This window comes from Astyanax mexicanus, chromosome 2 (assembly GCF_023375975.1).
Source record: "Astyanax mexicanus isolate ESR-SI-001 chromosome 2, AstMex3_surface, whole genome shotgun sequence".
NCBI lineage: Eukaryota > Metazoa > Chordata > Actinopteri > Characiformes > Acestrorhamphidae > Astyanax > Astyanax mexicanus.
Genome location: NC_064409.1, coordinates 71,982,894 through 72,001,258, shown reverse-complemented (window position 1 = coordinate 72,001,258; position 18,365 = coordinate 71,982,894). Strand labels below are relative to the sequence as shown.

Below are 18,365 nucleotides of genomic sequence, written 5' to 3'. Positions count from 1 at the left end.
AACCCCAAAGCCAACCAAACCAACAAAAACCCAACTCGTATCCACCAAACAAAATCAATCTCACCCCAAACCCAACCACAAATCCCAAACCAATCTCAACCCAAACCCACAAAAACAATCCCAGCCCAAACCCAACCACAAACCCAAACCAAACTCAACCCCAAACCTAATGCAGAACAATTCCAACCCAAACCCAGCTCAGCCCAGCCCAAAAAAATCGCCAACCAAAACCAAACCCAATCCAACCCAACCGAAACCCAACCTCAAACCAAACCAATCCCAGCCCAAAACCAAACCAAAGGAAAACCCTTCTTTAAATGAATTAAGTGATTCAGTTATGAAAACAGCTTTAGCCTAGTCTTAGCTGAGTTGTGTATATATATTAGAAGAGTGTTAGATCTCATCATTTTATTAATATCTCTCTTCTACATCTGAGAAATCTCTCCACAGTCTGTCAGAGCAGAAGGAGAACGCAGGATTTTCTCATTTGTCTCCAGACCGACTTACAATTAAACGCTGATGTTAATCTGCTGCTTTTGTCTGAGGGTGGGAGTGGGAGGGGGGCTTTAGGGGGATGTGGGAGAAATAAAATAATGAGATCTTCTTCTTTATTTCTCCTGACACAAAGAAAAGTTCGTTTTAAAGACATGATGCCCTTGAGTTGTGTTCATGAGTACCAGTTCAGCCCGTTCGTGGTAATAAAGCATGCAGTTGTTATTAAAATCTCAGCAGTTCATGTGAAAACATACAAAAAGCGCATCGCATGAAACACAGTGGCAGATGTTCTGTGACGTCAAAGAGGCAGTGGTATCACAGTAGTACATTTGCTGGAGCGTAAAGAGGAGTATATTACCATTGTACTGTTTGTGATGTCATTACAGCGGCCATTGAGATGAACCTGACAGATCTTTTGACTAATTTGAGTAAGGTTGTGTTTATCAAAACAGAGCTAGATTGATCATGGATGTCATTGAGAAGAACTTAAATGGCCAATTGTTCCAATCATTCAGTTGCTACTCAGCTGTATATTCCCCATCAGTAGTGATGCCCCAACACCAGGAGGGTGAAGACTAGAACATGCCTCCTCCGATACATGTGAAGTCAGACTCCGCCTCTTTTCGAGCTGCCGCTGATGCAGTATTGCCAAATATAGCATCACAGCGCACTCGGAGGAAAGTGCAGCGGCTCGATTCTGATACATCAGCTCACAGACGCAGCCTTGTGCTGATCGCCATCACCCTTTGGAGTGCTGTGGGAAGAGATCTACCCACCAGCCTACACAAGGAGAGCAAGGTCAATTGTGCTCTCTCAGGGCTCTGGAAGCTGCTGGCAAGCTGCATGACCGAGATTCGAACCAGTGATCATAGTGCCAGCGCTTTAGACTGCTGGACCACTCAAACAGCAGAATAAATGTAACAGATTACTCTTGGATGCCTTTTGTTTCTGATTATAAATCTCCAGATTGAAAGGCTTTTGACAATAGACAATAACAACTCTGATCCCTTACTGGGATTTAAACATATGATCACTATACACTGATGAATGGCAGTTAGACTGTAGGGCCACTCCAGAAATGTGAAATTAAACTAAATAAAAATTCAGTTCTGAGTAAATTTACCATTACCTTCAAGCGTAACCACGGATAGAATATGTACAGTACGTTTTTTTCCAAACTCACCGGTGGCACAACTGTCTAACTGCCTCCTGTTCAAAACTCAGGAGATCAAATCCCATCAACACTATAGCCGTCCATGGTCACTAGTCCATGTTATAGGGAGAAGTTCTAACCTACAGATGGATAGGAATGGATGGATGGAATAAACAGTAAATCATTGAGTGGAGAAACACAGAATAAACATTGTATACATAATATTAATCAATTTCAGCTACAGCTTATTTAATAATATATTTTAAAGCTCAACACAATATGAATTGTGTTAGATTAAAATTAGATTAAAATTAATAAATTAACTCAAAAACTAATTTCCTTTACTTATTTTTTTTGTTTGGACATTGTTGCTATGTTTAATGTCGTATTTATAATGTATATCGTTGCTGTCTAATAAAAAACATGTATCTCCAAAACATCAAATTTACAGAAGAGAGAAAAACCCTTCTAAACTTTCAATGGAAGTCAATGTAAAAAGAGTTTGATTTTATATCATTTTAAGGTATTTCTATTGGTCTATTCATCATGCAATCTTAAAACAGTGTAAGGAACTGTTTGTCTGCTTAAATTATGTAGTAAACTAAAAATCGACAAAAATGAATATACTTGTTTTTCATTGGACATCGATGTGTATTTGTATTTGTTTTTATTCTACTTTTCTTAGAATTCAATGCTCTGATTCTGAGATTCACTGAGAGCTGGTGTTCTTTTATGGCACTATTGTGCTTTTATCTATTAATAAAACTTATGTGAATGAATTTAGGACAGCACTCACAGCTTGACGTCTGCTGTCCGAGGCCCCCTTCCAGGTATAACTAGGATCTTTGAGGTCCCAGCACCAAAAATAACCAAGAATAACCAAATATAACAACATAAATGGATCCCAATATATGAGAAAGTTACATTTATGGCATTTATCAGACAGAAAGCAAGTGTAATAAGCATGTGCTGTAATGTAGGCTAATGGATGAGGAATATTATAATTATGACAGTTTTTATAGCTGCTAAAATTGTGGAAATAACAGTATAAAGCAGTGATGGGGAACTGAGGGCTGGAGTACTGCACAGTGTGCTCATTTCCCTGCTCGAGTACACATACTAAACTGGCAATTAACCAGTGAGTTGAATCAGGTGTGTTTCAGCAGGAAAAGCACGAAACTGCTCAGGGATCCGGGGCTGCAGTTGCGCAATCCTTATATAAAAGCTCAATGTGAGATTTGACGATATGATAACATCTAAAGCACAGTTTAACTGAATGTTAAAAAAAAATAAGGAAGGTTTAATAGATAAAGGTTAATGTAAAAAAAACTTTTTTTTAACATTAAGTAAATAAGCTTCACGTGAGGTTTATCTTCGGCTTTTATTTTTGATTAATCTTCTAAATTCTCAATAAATCAAATGTGTGTTTCTTAAAATAGTAAACAATATAGTGAGATTAGGCATTAAATGTAGAAGGTATGATAACTAGGGGTGTGCCATATCATATCGCACACAATAATATCGCCAACATTTTTTAATATTGTGAACAATATTATACCCTGAAAATCGTGCCATCCCACCCCTAATTATCACATCAGGGTACCTAGCAAAAGAAATATTCACACTGTTCTCATTTCCCATTATATATCTACTATATATCTATATCTGTCCAGTATAATTTATTTTACTTTTAAATCTGAATATATGGAGATATTTAGAGTGTAGTATTAGTATTACGACATTCTCGATCATTGTCTTCTAATTCAAATCTGATAAAATTCTTTTTTTTGTAATATTTTAGTTAGGGGTGTGCCATATCATATCGTATGCATTAATAAAATTTCATTTTTCATATATTCATTTTGTTGCAGTAGTGTAGGGGAGAGCGGGGTAATGTGAGACATCGGGTAATGTGAGACACCCCTTGTATCATGGCAACTGAACACAATTGTGGTCATGTGACCATTATGTTGTCAAGTCCCTCCCATTTCCCACTACTAGGAAGAGGAAGTTGTTGCTGGTGCTGTTAAGTTTTTTTTTTTTCACAAAAAGGTGTTTTATGCATTTAAAAGTAAATTTTCTTGCTTTGAACTTAATCAACTATTTTATCAAAGTAAATTGATTCAGGTATAAAAACTAATATCATACATGCTTATGAACTTTCAACATATCAAACCATGTGATTGATGCTAGTTGAAGATTAGCCTGATTTGCTAGAGATTATGTTTTTTCTAAAATGGTAGCCGTGGGGTAAAGTGAAACACCGTCCCAGCCAATTGGACTGAGAAACATTGTGCAGGTGGGCTAGAGTGTGATTACATAGATTATATGATTATATGATAAGAGATTACATGACTATATGATTCTGTAGGTTAACTTTCCAAAAGCAAAATCTATACTAATGAATGCTGTACTTTTTAGGAAAAGAGTGGTTTGGCAGATTCTTAGGACGTCAACATCTCTCTGTATGAACTCCTGAGGCAACATCCCTGCGAAGGGCTACAACTTTCAATAAAACAACAGTGAGGGAGTTCTTCGAAAATCTCGCTGTAGTAATGGACAGGTGACAGAATCAATTCTTTAGCTGCATAAGTTTTATGGAGACTTTACCTGTAATTTTTGGCTTTGATTTCAATAAGGTTCTTCCCTTGTCTCTCATCTTTAATAGACACGCATTTGTTACGACATGTAATGTTAATGGTAGTTTAAAAGTGGAAAACATAAGTGGAACAGCATCCCCCCAACTGGTTCACTTTACCCCCTTAATTTCTCTGGTCTGTCTTAGTTTACCCCTGAGTTGGGGTAAAGTGAGACACAAGACCACTTTTTTTAAAACAAACATATGTTCATTGCCCTTTGTCTTGAAGACATTCTGAGAACTTTAATAGCTAGGAAACATCCTGAATTAATTGGAAAAATGTAAATTTTACTTATATATCATTGTAGCTCAGCTAGCAAGGGGCAAATGTAAAAAATGGCTCACATTACCCCGCTCTCCCCTATTCTTGAATTTTTTTTTTTTTTTTGCATAAGTGTTTTATCATATCGAGAAGAGTATCGTTATCGCAAAAATACCCTGAAATATCGTGATAATATTTTAGGGCCATATCGCCCACCCCTTATGATAACCATATATTTTTATTTTTGTATATAGGAAATACCTTTCCAAAATCCTAAAACGATCCAGTATTGTTAATTACACTTTTTTTAGTTTGATAACAAAGAAGAACCCTTTTTATGGAATAAAAAAAGAACCTTTATATCATGTGAAGGTTCTTTAAAGGAGATCTCTGGTGTAAAATTGACTTTGGTGTAGTAACACATGATAAAGAGTACTAACCTTTTTTTAAATAGTCCCCCTCCATTCTCCCTCAGCGTTCCAAGATCCAGGAATTTTAGCAGTTGGTTCCAAACAGGTGTAAGAACGGATGATATGGGGCATGATCTGAAATGATATTTTGCAACTGCAGATAAAACACTTTTTACACCATTTAAAGTTCTAAATGCCTTGTTTTAAAAGTCAGGGCTCTCCGGATTCTACCAATGAGATATGGAGCTACTTTGAGCCTGGATAACAATGTAAAAAGTGATTTATCTGCAAAATATTTCCCATATCATCCATTTTAAAGCGTGTTTGGACAAACTGCTGAAAAATTCTGGATGTGTGTTTAACTGTTCATTAGTAGCTCCGCCCCCTCGTTACCTGTCTTAGGTGTTTCCCGTTTCCTGTCTCTTTCTGTGTGTATAAATAGGTCCCTTCTTTCTTATCTCACTCGTCTGTGGTTGTGCGTTTTCACGTCAGCCATGTTCTTGTATATTTTTGTTTTAAAAGTCCGAAGAATTCTCCGTGTTTTATGTTTCGTGTTTTGTTTTGCATTAGTTGTTTGTTTCTTTGGTTATTTTGTTCCTCATTTGTTTGTTTGTTTATTATTCAATAAAACTACTCGAATTTGCGTCCGACTCCACGTCTCCTCCTTTCCCAACCTGACAATTCCAGTAATGTACACATTTAAAAAAGCTTTTTTTCTGTCTGTAATGCACACAAAATAAGACACTACTATCCTAACATAAAATCTATATTAAAATAAATTCAGCTAATTATTTTTTTTTATGCTTAAACATGATAAAATTTGTATTTATCATAAAGAATTAGGGAAAATGAGCTTGTTTTACTTTACCTCATTTGTTCTGTAGTGCTGACATGCCCTAATGTCTGAGTTGCTGATTTTTTTGTGTTCAGTGCAGTGGGTGGGGCTAAGCTACTGTTTAATTGGCTGGTTTATGATCTGTTCTGATGGACAACACGTCTCAATAAGTGTTCTGTACAACAAAACATTTGAATAAAGAAACTACATGATGTCTGTTGTAATTGACGCAGGGTCTGAAAGGGTTAAGGAGAACAGTTTTAAGTTTAGTTTAGTTTTTTACAGTGTACAGTAGATACAGAATCACCAGCACCGTAAAACCATCTGTTTCACCCATACTGCTGTGTGATGCACGTGCACACGTAGAGGAGTGATGATAGATGATATCATAGATGATAGTAGAATGTCTCAGCTTCTTGTAATTGGTCAGACATTGTTATTATCACCTCTGCTCTTTTGGTTTGAATCAAGTTGAGAAGTCTAAAATAAAGAGTTTGATTTTGTACTTTGATAAATTGTGGGTTTTGCGTTTGTCTTATATTCTAAATGTGTGTGTAGTTTTTTGTGCATGTGTCTGTGTGTGTGAGTGTGTGTGTTTGGGGGTGGGTGGGCATGTGCCTGTTCATGCTGAAGTGGATGTGTGTGTGTGTGTGTTGTGGATGTGCACATGTGGCACAGCTGGGGTCCAGCGGGGGCTCGAGTGCAGCACAGCTCTTTGTCCTCTCACCCCCTACAGGATCTGCTCGCTATTTTAGGAAGCAGCCTATCACTGCCTTTAATAGTCCCCCTGCCCAGGAATTAAAGACTGATGAATTAGGGGGTCCTGAACCATCCCAGATCCAACACACACACACACACACACACACACTCACACGTGCACAAGCCCCATTTAGGTCTGGCCTAAGACTGGAAAACCAGCGGATTTCTTCTAAACTGCTTACAGTGCTGCAGGAATGCTGCTAAATGACAGTTAAAAAGTCATAAAATCCATTAAAAATCCAATAAACACACCTTTCTTTTTTAAGAGTGTAATTAATGTGTGTGTATGGGGGGAATAACAATATTGGACCGTTTTAGGGACAGGTACACCACTTTTATAAAATACATATTTTTACATCAACAATTAACTGAATAAAACATGAAATAATAGTAATCATATTACATTAACAAAAAGTCAGTGTTATATTACAAGCCGGTCAGTTTTCTCTGCTGAGAAGTGTTGGACATGTCCATTCTATTAAATTACATTTGGCAGACGCTTTTGTCCAAAGCGACTTACAATATGATGTACATTAAGTAATAGATGTTCAAAAAGGTAAATAGTGGGATAGAGGAGTGAAGGAGGGGAACAAGGAAATGAGGTTAGAAGTAGTTAGTGTGTTAGAGGTGTTAGGAGAGTAAGTGCTCTTTGAAGAGCTCTGTCTTCAGGAGTTTATTAAAGATAGTGAGAGATTCTCCTGATCTGGTAGTAGAAGGTAGTTAGTTAGAGGTGTTAGGAGAGTAAGTGCTCTTTGAAGAGCTCTGTCTTCAGGAGTTTATTAAAGATAGTGAGAGATTCTCCTGATCTGGTAGTGGAAGGTAGTTTGTTCCACCATTGGGGAACTCTGTATGAGACCAGTCTGGATTGCTTTGTGTGAATGTTTGTTTGGTAAAGCGAGGCAACATTGGAGGAGCGCAGCAGCCGGGAGGTAGCGTAAGCCTTCAGGAGTGATCAGTGCAGGTAGGAAGGAGCTGTTCTGTCATCACCTTGTAGGCGAGGGCATTGCAGTAGTCGAGTCGTGAGATGACAGCTGCTTTTACCAGGAGTTGGGTGGCCTGTTGCATCAGAAAGGTTGAATTTTTCTGATGTTATAAAGCGCGAAGCGGCAGGATTGAGCAACTGAGGCCACATGGTGCGTGAAGGAAAGCTGGTCATCAACCAGAACACCCAGGTTCCTAGCAACCTTTGTCGGAAAGATTGAGAGAGAGTCTCTGGTTATGGTGAAGTTGTGTTGGATGGATGGTTTTGCTGGTATAACCAAAAGTTCGATCTTGGTAGCTGCACCCCTGAAATAGCAATCAACCAAAGGCAAGTGTCTCGTCTCTGCTCTGGTGTCTTTTAGAGCGCATAGATGTAGATGCCACCATTGTACTCAGTATGCAAAACCTGATGAGCGTGACAACGTGATGTCATGTGACCAAGAAAGCCAAAAAAACTCACTGGTCCTCCTGTTTTTTCAATTGCAGTCCAAATGCAAGTATTTTTGCAAGAGTAGAAATGTGATTTTTTTTTCACTAATCCCATCCGGATAGGCTTAAGGGCTGATGGGGAAAAGGACATTTTTTACACAACTAGTTACACACTCACACATTATTGCATTTGTGAAAGTATACTCACCCTATTACACACAGGTCAAAATTGACGTTGACACCTGTACAATTACTTAACCTATATACCTTTAATGGATCTTTAACCATGTGTACTACACCAGTAATTACACTGTTATTACATGACTGTTAATGTGTAAGTACACAGTTTTTATAGACAGTGATTATAAAGTGGCACTGATTAATCTGATACTGGTGTTCAGACCCATTCAGAAAAACACTTTACAGAGTGTGTCCTGAACGTCTGCTGCTGCGTTTAGAGCACAGCCAGTGGCAGAAAATAAATTGTCATTCGTTAAAGAGCTGTAGTAACTGGGACACAGCCAACCTGTCATCTTGGTTGTAGTTGTTCCCCAGCAAAAACAATTACACTGCTTGTGTACAGGCCTCCTCCAGCGTGTTCTATGGGAAAAGCCTTCACCCTCTTACAGTTTGTTGCTAAATGCCTCCACTGAGCAGATCTAAGCAGTGATACACAAATCCAGCAGACTTTGTGACTATTGTCAGACTGTTTAATAATGGTGAAATGGTCTATTGTGTTTATTTGAATGTTTTTTTTTTTAAATATAACAGGTAACAGTGGACAGTGACTTTAGCCAGTCATGTTATAACCAACAGAATGTCCATAAACACAGAGTGAGCTGCAGTAGGTGAAAAAAGGTATATACCGCCCTGGAAAAAATAAGAGACTGAAAAATGATATGTTTCTTTAATTTGACCAAATTGAAAACCTCTGGAATATAATCAAGAGAAAGATGGATGATCACAAGCCATCAAACCAAACTGAACTGCTTGAATTTTTGCACCAGGAGTAAAGGCATATATTTATCCAAAAGCAGTGTGTAAGACTGGTGGAGGAGGTGAACATGCCAATATGTATGAAAACTGTGATTAAAAACAGAATTATTCCACCAAATATTGATTTCTGGATTCTTCAAACTTTATGAATATGAACTTGTTTTTTTGTTCAATATTTAGGTCTGAAAGCTCTGCATCTTTTTTTTGTTATTTCAGCCATTTCTTATTTTCTGCATAATTTTATTGATGAAATAACCTGCCGTTTAATCTGTAACAGTAAGATATTTATCTATTGGCAATGACGCATTGTCCCAAAAGCATTGCTCTTTAAAATTTCTAGTGTCATCTTCATGGTTATATAGAGTATTCAGTGTGATGCTCGATCTACTAAGTGAGAATAATCTATCTGCTGATTGGTTCTCAGACCTATTTCTGAATATTTCAGATACCAAATTCATAATTGAATCATTAATAAATTCAGCGAGCAGCTTATTTGTGTTTTTTTCTTATTGTCTGTATAAAAATTGAGTTTAAAATCTTGATAAAACATAAATGATGGAACAACAATTTTATTTTTACTTGTATATTAGTTTTTTTTAGAAATCAGATGATAATTAGTTATATGCAGTGACGTGCACAGGCTTTTTGGGGGGCAAGTGCTCAGGGGGGAAAAAGGGCACTTTTTATAACACTTCATTATAAAACAAAATACACGCACATGTTGAATGAAATTTGACTTTTATTTGTAACATTCTCTAAACGTGAGTTTTCAAAGGAAAAATGTCACACCACCAACTGATAAAATACATAGTAGTTTGGTGCTGTATGAGACATTTTACTGCACAACAAAATGATTTCACGTTGGGCTTAGAGGGCCAACGGTCCGATTTTACTTGATGTGTATGTTACCTGGCTGGTGGAAGAAAAAAGCCTATCTGTTGCCATGCGTGCTGTGCTGAAGACTTGCTAAACTGAACCACTTTCAAAAGGGCACTTTGGTTGATAAAGGGCCTCTGGTTATATGGATCGTAAATCATTTCCTTATATAGATTCAAATGTTAAAATGGTTGGATCAGACCTGTAGAAGCAGAAAATACACTTTTTGGTGCTCTCAGGATGTTCAGTATAAACTCCGACAGTAAGCCCGGATAATTTGAATTTACATAAAAAAATTTAGAAAACTGGTCGCCTTAAAAAAGTTGAGTAATGTGGAATGAAAACTTAAGTTAGCATAAATTAAAACATCAAGTTATTACAACTAAAGGGAAATTTATTTGTAAGATAGCCCCAGGGGGAATCACTACACACTGATGGTGAGTGTTAGTCAGAAACTGTTGGACACACCCATTATGCAAATAGATTGTGAAAGAACAGAAGCCAATGGAAAAGAAGCTGTTAATGACAACAGACTAAACTCAGTTATTATAAGTTGGTTCAACTCAAAGAAGATCTCAGTTTGAATAGTACAGTTTATGTGCCCACAAATGTTCAACTAACTCAAAATAGTTGAGTATTGTTTAGAAATATCCAATTTTATGTAAAACAGACTTAAATCATTTGAGTTAAAACAACGTATGGGTTTACAGTGTACGTCACTTAGTGTCTGCTTGAGTTAAAGTGAAAGATTTACACTCTTTAGGGTTAAAAACACAGCTAATGTTTTTACTAACGGCTGTCTCTTATTGCAGGACTACACCCTGACCATGTACTTCCAGCAAGCCTGGAGGGACAAGCGCCTCTCCTACTCAGAGATCCCCCTGAACCTGACGCTGGACAACCGCGTGGCCGACCAGCTGTGGGTCCCCGACACGTACTTCCTCAACGACAAGAAGTCCTTCGTCCACGGCGTCACCGTCAAGAACCGCATGATCCGCCTGCACCCCGACGGAACCGTGCTGTACGGACTGAGGTGTGTTATTATGTTTCAGCAATTCATCACTCCTGACTCTCACACACACATATACACACACACACACACACACACACACTAATTAAAGCAACCCAATTGATCCTGTTATAATTGTAATTTGCTTCTTGTGCAGTTTAAATGAAGAACAGCAGCGATTTTGCAGGGGTTTTAGCAGCGGTCTGTTATATAATATACAAAAAAAAAAGAATAGCAATATTTCCACTTTTCCTGCTCTATGACGAATGGGCAGTGGGGATTCTCTACTGTGACATACAGTGCTGTGCAAAAGTTTTAGACACCAAAGCAAATTGCATTAATCCATTTATCTCAGCAATATGAGTGTTTTTACCTGAAAAAAAGCACCGCATGTGATTTAAACAGATGCAAATAAACATACATACAGTAAAACGTATTCTCATGTTTAACTATAAGTATGTTATATCCTGTGAGCTGAAACTGAAGATTTCTCCTGGATGCTCTTCAGCCAACATGTGTAACTATATGTTCAGTTCCGTCAGCAGCTCACCTGATTTAACAAATTTACCAAAAATTTACCAAACCAGGTGTTGATTAATATGATGAGAACCGAAAATTAACGCTATTAAACTCTTTTATTAATTGGGAGAGATTAGGAGATGTTTTAAGCCAGGGGTGTCCAAACTTTTTTGTTGGGGGCCAGAAGGAGAAATATATTTGAAGTCACGGACCACAGACTCTGTAATAAAACAAATAATGAAATATACCACTTTAAATAATACATTTTCCTGATTATTTCATTCACACACCATTTTACTTGACTTACTATCTTTATCTTTGACAGTGTTGTGTAAACTAAGATTTTTCAAATTGATGTTTAATTTCATGATGTCTCTTAATATAAAACTCCTTAATTACGGCAACTTTTAGACTCTTTGGGACGTTTTTCTGCGCTAGAAATGCGCACTCTCCCCGCTTTTAGACTCTTTGCCCCGTTTTTCTGAGCTAGAAATGCGCACCCTCTCCGCTTTTAGACTCTTTGGGACGTTTTTCTGCGCTAGAAATGCGCACCCTCTCCGCTTTTAGACTCTTTTGCCCTGTTTTTCTGCGCTAGAAATGTGCACTCTCTCCGCTTTTAGACTCTTTGCCCCGTTTTTCTGCGCTATAAATGAGCACTCTCTCCACTTTTAGACTTTTTGCCCCGTTTTTCTGCGCTATAAATGAGCACTCTCTCCACTTTTAGACTCTTTGCCCCGTTTTTCTGCGCTAGAAATGAGCACTCTCTCCGCTTTTAATCTCAAATTATAAAAACCTGCTTAACAGCGGGCCAACTTTCATTCTATTTCTAAAATACCTTGCGGGCCGCTCCAAAAAAGGAAACGGACCGCAAATGGCTAGTATGGACACCCCTGTTTTAAGCTGTTAAAGATCTGCTTTTAGTAAAATTGCTGTTTGTATTTATTGTAATGCTGGTGTTTTACTGAGCTAATAAACACTTACTTCACAGATAAGAAGCTTTTTCTTTACTGAAATTCCCACAGGTGCCTAAAACGTTTGCACAGTACTGTATGGTGATGGTGATAATGTCCAATTTGTGTGTTATTAGGTGAAACTTTTGTTAACAGTTGTAATAATTGTGTTGACAAAACAGTAAACAGCAATGATATATATATTTTTATTCTGTTAATTGTTGAGTTAAAAGTTGGGTTTGTGCTCTGCAGGGCCTCCATGTTTGTATGTGTGTTTAACAAGCAGGGTGGTATGCACATTGAGGGCGTACCTAAGATAGGATTGGGTGGCTGACTGTTGACTGTTGTCAGGGTTTTAATCAGTTAGTGGTGCATCTGTATTTCCAGCCACCAAGATAGAAACACAGCAGAAATTTAAATAGTGTAAATATATTCCTAAACTCTGACAATATTTTAACAGCAAAGGCGCAAGGTGTGAAAATAGACTGTTGATGGGGTGTAAGATAGCAATTAGTGTTGCGATGCGCCTTGCGCAGTGTGTACAATAAGGCCCAAAGTCTTTATGCTATTAGAAACTTTCAGCGTTGTTGTCTTGGTTACTCTCACAGGAAGATACACTATATCACCATAAGTATTCGCTCACCCATCCAAATCATTGAACTTCCATGTCCACAGGTGTATAATAAAAGCAGCAGCTAGGCATTTATTTGCAGAAAAATGAGAAATGGCTGAAAATAACAAAAAAGATGCAGAGCTTTCAGACCTCAAATAATGTAAAGAAAACAAATCCGTAATCATAAAGTTTTAAGAGGTCAGAAATCAATATTTGGTGAACTAACCCAAGTTTTCATGCATTTTGGCATGTTCTCCTCCACCAGTCTTACACACTGCTTTTGGATAAGCTTTTTGGCCACTCATGGTGCAAAAAAATGGTAAAATCTAAGAAACTTAAGTGGTCTCATATTTTTTACAAAACTGTATATGGTAGTATTAATTGAGAATTATTTTTTGGGGGGATTGTAATTCACCTTTACTCCACTACAGTAAATCACACAAATTACACTATAAGTTCTCCCTCATGTACAGCTGTACACATGCATTTGTTGACAAGCTGAGAGAAAAGGAAGCAGCATCTGAGGTGAAAGAATCACGTGTACTGAGATAGTGGAATAATAGTGTTATAATATTACAGGGTTTAACACTAATATGACTACATATAATATATTACACAGTTCTATATAGAGCTTTATTGTGCTACTGAGCTTATGCAGCTCCACCAGAGTTACATAGTGCAGTAGCAGCATTTGATGTGCTCAAGATGCCAAAGACAGAGGCACTTTTCTTCCTATTACAGTCAGTAGAGCATCAGCATGGTACTGAAGCTGCGATTTGAAGGTATAATTGCCACATAATGCTGCTTTAAATGTTGAGTTTGACAGAATGAATTGTTTTTTATGTAGCAAGTTGGAAAAATAAATACTGATCCAGCTGAAAAGTTAAAAACATGTACAGCTTATCCAAAAATATCCAGACATCCATTCTAATTAGTGTCAGTTCTTGGAGGTGCGCTCATTGCTGACACAGGTGTTCGATTGTGCACACACAGCTCGTATAACCCCACAGAGAAGCATTGATCATTAGAATGGGATGTTCTGGAGCCGTCTCTGAAGGTCACAGTGCCCAGTGCCAAGTCTATAGGCCCTAGTATTGAGTTGTGGAGCAGGGGAACCGGGTCATTTTCAAAACACTGTGTCTTTTGGCCCCTTAAATAAGAGTCAAATCATTTTTTTGAGACTTTTTAAACATTATTTTATTTATTCATCATATTTATAAGACTTGAGACTATACAGAAATCTTTTTTCCAGCATAATCACTTCATATTTTCACTACTTTTCATTTCACCATCCTGTTATGGCAAGCTGCATGACAGGGTTGACATTTTTTGATGATAAAAACGTGGTTGACCTAGAGTTGTACTGTAAACATGTTGAATACTTACTTCATGGTGACTGTTCTTGTTCTGTTTTAAAGGTACATTTTCATTTTCCAAAATTATGTTAATTATGTATATTTAAAAATTATGTTTAACCCTTGTGTGGTGTTCGGGTCTGTGGGACTGGTTTTCATTTTTCGTCAAATAATACAAAAGAAATATTTTTTCTAACTCAAACTCATTGGCATTGGCTCATTTTTTGTGAAAAACATATATCAAAACACATTTTCGATAAACACATTTATACAACCATTTATATTACATACAGTATGTTTGGCCAAGGGCTAATAAACATTGCTTCATTTGTAAATTTGAAACTAAACAAATTTTCTACTCATATCTTGAGTTTAATTCATTTTCTTTTACATTTTATTAAAAAAAATATAAAAATTTGAGTAGCACTTTTTGAAAGAAATGTAACATAAGAAAGGTAAAGGGCAAATATTAACCATGTAAGCTGTTTATATTGCTTGCAATTTAGGGTTAACAAAAATAGGAACACCACACAAGGGTTAATTATGTAAAACGAGGCTTTTATTACAGGGTGTGTAAACAAAGAGCAAAGTCAAATGGTTTATACCTGTTTAATAGCTCAAAATGTGTATGAAAATACTGTCATGTAAATAAAACGAAATGTAACTAAATTAAATATATTACTTTAAAAAATAATATTAAACTTAACTAGGTAGCAATGTGGACGTGATAAAATACCACCCCCCACATTACAGAAAACTGTATCAAATGTACAAAAAGATTACCTTTCCTAGATTACAAAAAGATATAGAAGATTAACATTCCTCAATACGTATGTGGAATACTGTGTTCATTCAAAGTATATATTGTTACACAATCTAGGGAGTTTTAATTCAATTTAATTATACCACAGTTACTTTCGACCCTGCAATGTGATTGGCTAAGAGGTGTTCTATGAGTGCTGTTATCAGCTGGTAATGCACTGTAACCGAAGCTCTCCATGTATTACTCCGCCGCACAATGCAGCTTCAAACAGAGCAAAAATGGGACTATTTTAACTTGTGAACTCTCCATGCATTACTCAGCCACATACAGGTAACCTATAGCAACAATGCAGCGCTTACAAGCCAAACAGTGCAGCTACAAACAGAGCAGCAATGAAACTATTTTAATAAACTATTTTATTTTATAACCAAAAAGTTTGTGTTTTTTTTGTCCTTTTTAACTCAAAATATTTCAATAAACAGTAATAATGGAACTGTGGTATAATCGCAATAATACACTCGAGGTTCCTGCTATAGCGTGTATATGTGCTATACCACAGTTAGTTCCGACCCTACAATGTCATTGGCTAAGAGGCGTTCTGTGAGGGCCGTTATCAGCCGGTAATGCACTGTAACTGAAGCTCTCCGTGTATTACTCCACCATATACAGGTAACCTAGCAACCATGCAGCGCTTACAAGCCAAACAGCGCAGGAGTTTTAATAACCAAACATCATATTTTCTTGTCCTCTTTAACTCAAGATCTTTAAATAAACTGTGATAATGTGACTGTGGTATAATCGCAATAATACACTTGAGGTTGAAGCTATAACATGTAATATTGGTTATTATTGCTTATATTATTGCTTATTTAACTATGATGCAACGCAAAAGACACATACTATTAATATTTTCTCAACTCTATTCTCTAAAATAATGGAGCTCCATCCAGTACCTTTGAGATGAGCTGGAGTGCCAAATCTGATTATCCAGCATCAGTATCTGACTTCAATCATGTTCTGATCTCTAAAATGCAATCAGATACTCACAGCAGTGTTCCAGCACCTGAGCAGGTGGAAGAAACCCTGTACTAATAGCCCTGATTTCAGAAGAAGCACAGGATGAGCATGTGTCTGCTCACTCTTGGTCATGTAGAGTGCTTGCGTAATTGTGAAAATCACATACACGTGCGGTGCCAGAAAGTGAATCACGCAGTGTTCAGATATGAGGGTGACAGTGTAGCTTTCTGCTGCAGTTTATCACATGGGGACGTAAACAGATTTCATGAAGATTATTAGAAACGATTTACATTTCCATCCAATTATAGCCTGCTAGAGGAGTTCAGCTCGGCTTGCTCTTCATATCTCTTCATATAAAAACCTGGAGATCTGATCTGCACTCTTACAGATAGAGGAGAAACAAAGCCCTGGTAGCAACAATAACGTGAGCTTGGGCACATCTGGCATTTACTAGTGGCCTACATACTGCTGAGAAGAATGGCCCAGAAATGGGCCAGATGTGGTTGTATTTGCAAAACACAGCTACAGTGTTAAATAATGCACAGTAAGTGTAATATTTGTTGTTAAATTTGTAATGATTGTTTAAATACTATTATTATTGTTTCAACCATTTTCTTGATTACTATAATTTACACACCGTTATACTGGATTTACTATCTTTATCTATCTTTGACAGTGTTGTGTAAACTAAGGTTTTTCAAATTGATGTTTTGTTTCATGATGTCTCTTAATATTATACTGCTAATTTGACAACTGATTCCTGAGAAATTAAACATACACAATTCCCTCTGAACTCAGTTAAAAAATAGTAATTTTTCCAACATGCCTAAAATGTTCTGCATTTGTTGTCCATTTTTCATTTCTTTGAAGTTTTTAGACTCTTTGGCCTGTTGTCTGCGCTACAACTGCGCACTCTCGCCACTTTTAGACTCTTTGGTCCATTTTCTGTGCTACAACTGTACACCCTCGCTGCCTTTAGACTCTTTGGTCCTTTTTCCACGCTACAACTGCGCACCTTCTCCGCTTTTAGACTCTTTGGTCCTTTTTCCACACTACAACTGTGCACTCTCCCTGCTTTTAGACTCTTTGGTCCTTTTTCCACGCTACAACTGCGCACCCTCTCCGCTTTAAGACTCTTTGGTCCTTTTTCCACGCTACAACTGTGCACTCTCCCTGCTTTTAGACTCTTTGGTCCTTTTTCCACACTACAACTGTGCACTCTCCCTGCTTTTAGACTCTTTGGTCCTTTTTCCACGCTACAACTGCACACCCTCTCCGCTTTTAGACTCTTTGGTCCTTTTTCCACGCAACAACTGTGCACTCTCCCTGCTTTTAGACTCTTTGGTCCTTTTCCACGCTACAACTGTGCACTCTCCCTGCTTTTAGACTCTTTGGTCCTTTTCCACGCTACAACTGTGCACTCTCCCTGCTTTTAGACTCTTTGGTCCTTTTTCCACGCTACAACTGCGCACTCTCCCCTCTTTTAGACTCTTTGGCCCGCTTTCCGCACCACAAATCTCTCTCTCTCTCTCTCTCTCTCTTTCTGTCTGAACATAACCTGGAATCGGATTCATCCGCTCTGAAAGGAGACCGCATCACACCCACCCAGTTTAAAATGCTTTTTATGCATGCTCTGTGCAATTACCCATTCTCACCAGAGAGGGCCCTAAATCCCAAAACGTACGGACATCAGCTTTAAAGGTAACAAAAGCCAGTCTAACGTACTAAAAGGGAAATTAGTCAAAAATACCTATTTACAGAACTAAAAGTGGTTCTTCTATAGCATCTCTTGAAGAACCCTTTGTTGCACCTTTATTTATAAGAGTATAGAGCAGCTCTGGCACAGTTTAACCCCTGCCAGGACTCCTAATGTGACCTTAAGCACGCTGAGATGTGTGAATCTGCAGATAGACGAGGGGAGAAACACCTCTGGATAAGCGGTGAATTTGATGCCTGCTTTCTGAGATAAGCAAGAATCTAAATTTCTCCATCCTCCTTATTTAAAACACTGTGACTGTACCAAAATAAAAGTCCTCTACCATCGTGAGGGATCTTCTCAGATTAACAGATGATAAATACTAGCAGTCAGCATCACATACTGATGTGCAAATAATGCTCATCAGAAGTAAACATAAACATGAGAACAATGTGAATCATGTGTACAGTTTCTTACTCTTTAAAATGCTGATATACACACACACACATATATATATATATATATATATATATATATATATATATATATATATATATATATATATATATATTTATTTTTTATTTAACCTTAAGTTCATCCTTGCAAATA

General features: G+C 37.4%; 1 protein-coding gene across 3 annotated transcripts in view; it reads left to right on the top strand.

Annotated features, from left to right (window-relative positions):
- Window positions 1–18,365, top strand: part of gabrb2a (gamma-aminobutyric acid type A receptor subunit beta2a) — a 121,560-nt gene that overhangs the window by 38,256 nt on the left and 64,939 nt on the right. For all 3 annotated transcript variants that reach the window (XR_007437891.1, XM_022671996.2, XM_022671995.2), the window contains exon 4: window positions 10,647–10,867. Coding sequence is in view for 2 of the 3 variants with exons in the window: in XM_022671996.2 (XP_022527717.1) it covers window positions 10,647–10,867 (221 nt within the window). In the remaining variant the exon portion in view is untranslated. The remainder of the gene's footprint in view (window positions 1–10,646; window positions 10,868–18,365) is intronic.